The sequence below is a fragment of the Oryctolagus cuniculus genome, chromosome 1, assembly GCF_964237555.1.
Source record: "Oryctolagus cuniculus chromosome 1, mOryCun1.1, whole genome shotgun sequence".
Taxonomy (NCBI): Eukaryota; Metazoa; Chordata; class Mammalia; order Lagomorpha; family Leporidae; genus Oryctolagus; species Oryctolagus cuniculus.
Window position 1 is genome coordinate 225,461,779 of NC_091432.1, and position 6,538 is coordinate 225,468,316.

Sequence of the window (6,538 nt, forward strand, 5' to 3'; positions counted from 1 at the left end):
GAAAAAGTCCAGTTCCAACTGCCTTTAACAATAATGTGGCATTATTGGCTCACACATCTGAAAACCCCTCAGGCAGTACAGACCGTAGGTAAGACTGGATCCAGTGGCTCAGGGTTGTCACCACTGACTGGGTTTCCTTCAGTGTCCTTGGTCTTCCTTTCCTATTGTCAATTTCACTCTAAAGCTGACCTCCCTTGTCTAGCAGCTCCAGGTATGATATGCTTCCTCCTTTCTAGTAAAAGACCTGAAATTCACTTTGTTAGGGCTAGTTTGGATCACCTGCTCAATTGGCATCCCATATGGGCTCCATTTCATGTTCCAGCTGCTCCACTTCTGATCCAGCTCCCTGCTAATGTGCCTGGGAAAGCAGTGGAGGATGGTCCAAGCGCTTGGGCCGCAATACCCCATGTGGGAGACCCAGAAGAAACTCCTGGCCCCTGGCTTCAGCCCAGCCCAATCCTAGATGTTGTGACCATTTGGGGGAGTGAACCAGCAGATGGGAGATCTTTCTGTCCTCTGTGTCTCTCCAAGTGTGCCTCTGTTAACTCTGCCTTGCAAATAAATAAATAAAGCCTCAGCACCACTTCCGTGGGTTTCTAGGACGGTCTTATTGCAGCCCTTCATCTTCACATCTGCTGCATCTGCCTCTGACACCTCAACCCTTCCACTCTTGGCAGTGGTGCCTTCCTATTTCAAAGCTCAGGTCAAAGCCAGCCCCTGTGAGGCTGCTTCTACCTCCCAACATCTTTCCTTCCTCCGTACTCCTGTTGCCTTTACACTTACTGTACTTTGTACCTGTTACTGCTTCTCCACCTTTAGGCCCTCACCCTGCCTTTGAAGAGTCTCAGTCTACCCAATTCTCTTTCTATAGTGCCTAACAAAGAAATTGAGAGTTTGGATGAATTTCAAAAAAGTGTGTGTGTGTTTGTGTGTGTGTGTGTGTGTGTGCATGCACACATTAAGAGAGGGAGGCAGTCTAGAACTATGGAAAGCGCACAGGATTTATAGTCAGACAGTCCTGGGTTTAAATCCTAGCTCTGCACTTTCAAATCTCAGACTTGACGCTCTTATTTCTCCTTAACACACATAGGAAGTATGTTATAAATTCACCTTTTCTATGACCTTCCACATGTGTGAGTATGCTATCGCTTCTGTTATTCATTTACTTAAGGAACATTAAATAAACCGTACGTTTAGACCAAGACATGCCATTCCACAGATAAAGAGATGTCCTTCAGGCCTTGAACAAACTTCTGCCCTTCCAGGCGCATGTGGTTCCCAGCCTCCAGGTGGAGTGGAAGGAGTAGATAGGGACCTTGTTTCTGTCCATGCCCCTGCCGGATCATGGCTGCCATAGCACCGCCAGTGCAGGCCCACCGTGCTTCTATCCGCCTAGTGCAGGCCTAGAAGCAGTCTGGTTGTTGAAATGCTAATTCCTGGCAAAAATCCCCCTTTGTAAGATCCTTTCACTAGTTGCATTTTCCCTGATGAGAAATGTGGCCCTGTGTGTATTGTGTCATCATATTTGTTGCTGCGAGCTTCTCACAAGGAGGTTGGAGTCTCAGCTCAGCCACTTACCAGCTGAGTAGCTCACCCTTTCGGAATCTCACTTTCCTCGTTTATAAAATGGGAAGAGTTCTCTATTTTGAGGGATCAAGCCCTGTTTTATATTCAGCACAATTCACTGCATCAGTCTTTATTTTTTATATTGTCCAAAGGATCTTCAAAAAGTTAATGTAAAATGCATATTATGGAAAAGCTATGCACAGGTTTCAGAACTTTTTTGTAACAAAATACACTTAACTTTTACAGTCCATTTTTTCCTCCAACTTTCTGAAGTACCCTTGAAAATACAACTGCCCACATTTGCTGAAAAACTAGCCTTTCCCCTTGGCCAGAGGTCAGGACAAATAGCTCCCAGATCCAGTTATAGCATTGTTTTCTTCCTCTGCCTGGTGCCCCACCCTGGGCCTCAGAGCCAAGCCTTTTCCTCACGTCTCTCCCACTGCCAGTTATTTCAGTGCATCACTCTGGAAAGCTCTCTATAAGCATTTGTTGTTTTAAAAGTTTGAGAATGGCGATTATCGAGGAGCACTTTTTTTGTTTTGTTTTTGTTTGTTTTCCATGCAAATTGTTGAACTCTTAATATAGAGTTGGTCTTGTGCGTATAAAGTTAATCAGAAATGGATCTTAGAGGAGGAGAGGTGGGAGAGTGGGTGGGAGGGCAGGTACAGTGGGAAGAATCACTATATCCCTAAAGTTGTACTTACGAAATGCATGAGGTTTGTATTCCTTAAATAAGTTTTCTTTGGGGGAAAAATTACAAAGTTTGAGAAAGGGAGCAAGCATTTGGCACAGCAAGTGAAGACACCACTTTGTGATGCCTGCATCCCTATCAGAGTGCCTAAGTTCAAGTTCTCGCTCTGCTTCTGAGTCTAGCATCCTTCAAATGTGCACCCAAAGGGGCAGCCGGTGAAGGCTCAAGTACTTCAATCCCTAACACCCACGTGGGAGACCCAGACTGAGTTCTGAGATCCTGGCTTTGGCCTGGCCCAGGCCTGGCTGTGGTAGGCATTTGGGGAATAAACTAAGGAATGGAAACTCTCGCTCTCTTTCTCCCTCTCCCCCTTTGTCTTTTAAACTTTCAAACAAAATGAAAATAGAAATTTAAAGAAATAAATAAAAGTTTGAGAATGAATCTCAGGCCTGTTTATCTTTGTAATACTACGAATACTTTCAGAAGAGCATGGGGGTTTTTTTGAGTCTAAGAACCTAAAATTCTATAATTGACAATTCTGAACATCTTTGGGAGAAAATGCATAAACCATGACTAGACCAGACTATACTGAGAAAATAATTTATTCAATTGTAAATCAGGAATTTTATTTAAAAAAACATTTAAGAATATCAATTAATGAGATACTGAATTTGTCCACTGGGGATTTAAATTTAAATGAGTAAATAAAAAAAAAATCAAGAAATTCTCTCAAAGTAAACATCAGCCCTTCTCTGTAGACTTTTGGGACAGGTGATTCTTTGGTTCAAGGCTTGAACCACTGAACTCCTCTAGTCTAGACCAGACCCAAGACAATCTGAGTAACAGAGAAGCCAGATTCTTAAGTGATGTGAGGTGGCCTTTTTCTTCTTCAAAGCCCACTAAATGAAGATTTTTGTTTTGTTTTGTCAGATGTGAGACTAGGAGACTAGGAGGCATAATGAAACAATAGAAAATGTAGGCTTCCTTTTCATCAAACCAGCCTGTTGCATTGTATGTTGATCAAGCCAGTTCAATGGCTCTTCAAATAAACTGTTTGAAAATGGAAACGGATGACTTAAACTGGAACACAAATAAAATAGATGTAAATGTTGCCTCCAAGCTTCCTTTACACTGACTTTAAATAACATGTAGGATTTCACAGCTTCTCTTAGAGAAAGGAACTCAATGTTAAGTTGTTCACTCAGATGACTGACTCATGCTTTTGTTATAAAATCAGTTAACCACTTTTGCCAAATGTATCTGGTCACTGTACTTCCACAGTGCAGATTGAGCCGGCGAAAACCCGTCTGTAGATGGGAGGGCTTTTTCTCTCATCCACTCCTTGGTATCAGCCTTTCAAGCTGATATTACGAGGGCCCCCAGGGTTTAAGCAGGTGGTCGGACTGGCTAAGGACTGACTGGCTGTCCTCTAAGGAAGTCCAGGCCCTGGAAGTATTAACGCCTTGAAGCCTCTCCAATCCACTCTGAGTCTTCCCCTTCTCTGACATCATCTCCTTCGCCACACCAAGGATGCAAGTCTCAGACTGCAGCTTGAGCAAAGCAAGAGGCTTCTTCCATTCAAGTGCCTGCTGCTCCGTTAGTCGTGGAGTCAACGCGGCTGAAAATGACCAACAACACTTCCCACTCGGTGCATGGATTTGCAATACGTGTCAGCGCCAACCCAGGATGGCACTGCCCCACAAGGAGCCCATCTCTATTTCCACTCTCTCTTTGCTCTTTCACGGTAGACTCGTGTTGAGGCTCCGTTTCACTTCACACTGCGCCAGCCACCAGCTCATGGATTCCCTAAGGACCATGACGGCCACTTGGAATGGCCACCAGTCTTTCGCAAGGAAGCCAAACACCATCCTAAGGAGGAAAGGGACTGCAAATGGCGTGAAGCAATCTGCTTTGAAGCCTTTGAGGATGACCAGGGTAAATGGTGTCACCACGGAGCGCTCACCTGCTACAAAGCAACTCTGTTTCTTCAGACTCCCCAAAACAGGAAGACAGTGAAATCAAGGGGACACGCCCCCCACCCTGCCGTAGCCATATCTTGTTGCCAAACACTTCCCTTAGCACCCTTTTCTCCAGTATGTTATCCGCCACACGTAAAGTGTTTCTATAGCAAATTCTTTTTGGTTCAGCTGATAGTATTTTCCCCAAACCCAGAAAATATAAGAAATCACTGGGAATGTACATCTGATTACCATAGGTTCATTTTCACCATATTACAAGGCTCAAAGTTACAAGGAGAAAGAAGTATGTGTTTTCTGTGTTGGCGTTTTGTTAGTATTTTTTTTTTTTTAAGTTAAATTAAGTGTTACTTTTCTGAGGAAGTAGCCAGAACACTACTCTCTCAATTTCAGAGATCAGCTGATACAATTTAAAGTCAGACATTATTCCTAACCAAACTATATTCTTTTGTCTGCCAAGATATCTTGACAATTTTAATATCTGAAGGTAGGCCTATATGATAATCCCAGCAGTATTCTGGAGATAAGATTTTAGTGGGTTTGTTGAGCAGGAAATACTTGTTCAGGTGGCTTTCATCATGCCACTCAGCTTCGATGTCATTTTGCTTGTCCTGGAGGATTCCCTTAAAGCACTCCTGGGTGAGGTTGAGAACCTGAAGGGGTGTTCCTCCAAAAATGGCTGCATGGTAATAAAAATCCCCTTGTCCAAATGGAATGTATGCTGCCGACTCTTTCCGCCTCTCATAGGTAAATTCGTCAGGATCTGCTTTGTACCACCAGGCCTGTAGCTGAGCCACTGACTGGCCCAGGGTCTCCACCCCAAAGTTGTCTTGGAAGACCTGGTCCACATCCATGCAAAAGAGGAAGTCAACCTCGTGTTGGATATGGGCTGAAATGTGCTCCCCAATGGTCTTCATGCGCATCATGCTGATGTCCTGCCACCTCTTCTCTGGCTTGATCTCAAACACTTTGAAGGAGCGTAGAGGACCCAGCTCTATCAAAGGGATTCTGGAGACATCATCCACCAGGATGTAAAATATGACTTTGTGGCCAATCATGAAGTATCTATTAGCAGATGTTATGAACTCCTCCAAGTAATGCTCAATGTATCTGAAACAAAGAAGAACGCAAAACAATTAAGGCTTTAGGACTCTGTGGGAGACCACATGCTATTATAATCATCTTGTCTCTATTTTACAGTTAGGAGTACAATTTCTTTCCACCCCAGATGTGTGTTTTCATGTGGAGGGACATCTGTTAGTGTAACACTCCTGGCTACTCTCCACCATGCAGTCACTCAGTCCTTGGGGCGGAATGACTTAGCTGACTGCCAGTTTTGGAAGAGCAACTGGGCACGCACAGCCCTGTCCTCCTGCCCTTGGAAGCTGGCCAGCTTGAGAAGCATGTGTTTTCAACTGCTCTGCCTTGTGGTAAGTTTAGTAGCAGGCTCTGTTCCTACATCTGGAGGCCTGCAGTTTCTAATGCTATGGGTGCCTGGGTGCCTAAGTCTTCCTACATTCGTGGTGCAATATTTAGGAGACCCAGAGGCTACACAATCTCAAATACCAGCTTTAACTGTTAGGAAGTTACTAACATGAACCTTACTTACTCCTTTGTCTTAGTTAGCAACTGGTAGAAAATTCAGTCTGGATCTCTAACGTGGATGGCAGGGACCCAAGTACTTGAGCCATCACCTGCTGCCTCCCAGGATGTACATCAGCAGGCAGCTGGAGTTGAGAACACAGCTAACACTCAAACCCAGGCACTGACACGGGATGTCAGTTAAGACTGCTATGCCAAACGCCTGCCCTCTTCTTGTTAAAACATGACTATTTCTTTAAAGCAGTTTTAGGTTCACAACAAAATTTATCTGAAAGCAATGAGAATTCCCATATATCTCCTATCCCGCCATACACCACACAGCCTCCCCCACTATTAACATCCAGGCACCAGAATAGTACGTTTATTACAATACATGAATCTACACTGGTATGTCATTATCACCTTTGGATGAGAGTTTACATTGGAGTTGTAAATTCCACAGGCTTTGGCAAGTTGCCTATTCATTTCCTCCCTCTCCTTCCCCAACCTTGGGTAATCTTTTTGCTGTCCCCATGGTTCTGCCTTTTCCACAGTCATATAGATGGAATCATACAGTATACGGTCTTTTCAGATTGGCTTATTTCGCTTAGTAATATGCATTTAAGAGTCCTTCATGTCTTTTCATGCTTGACAGCTCATAATTTCTTTTTGGCACTGAGAAAAATTTTATGGTCTGAATGTATCACAGTTTATTTTTCCATTC

General features: G+C 43.8%; 1 protein-coding gene and 1 long non-coding RNA gene across 7 annotated transcripts in view; one reads left to right on the plus strand and one right to left on the minus strand.

Moving 5' to 3' along the window:
- Positions 1 to 6,538, plus strand: part of LOC127493200 (uncharacterized) — a 150,399-nt gene that overhangs the window by 99,731 nt on the left and 44,130 nt on the right. The gene's annotated exons all lie outside the window — the stretch shown is intronic.
- Positions 2,842 to 6,538, minus strand: part of GGTA1 (glycoprotein alpha-galactosyltransferase 1 (inactive)) — a 66,064-nt gene continuing 62,367 nt past the window's right edge. For all 6 annotated transcript variants that reach the window (XM_070056260.1, XM_070056259.1, XM_070056255.1 and 3 more), the window contains one exon: positions 2,842 to 5,343. In XM_070056260.1, the coding sequence (XP_069912361.1) occupies positions 4,650 to 5,343 (694 nt within the window). In that variant the 3' untranslated portion in view covers positions 2,842 to 4,649. The remainder of the gene's footprint in view (positions 5,344 to 6,538) is intronic.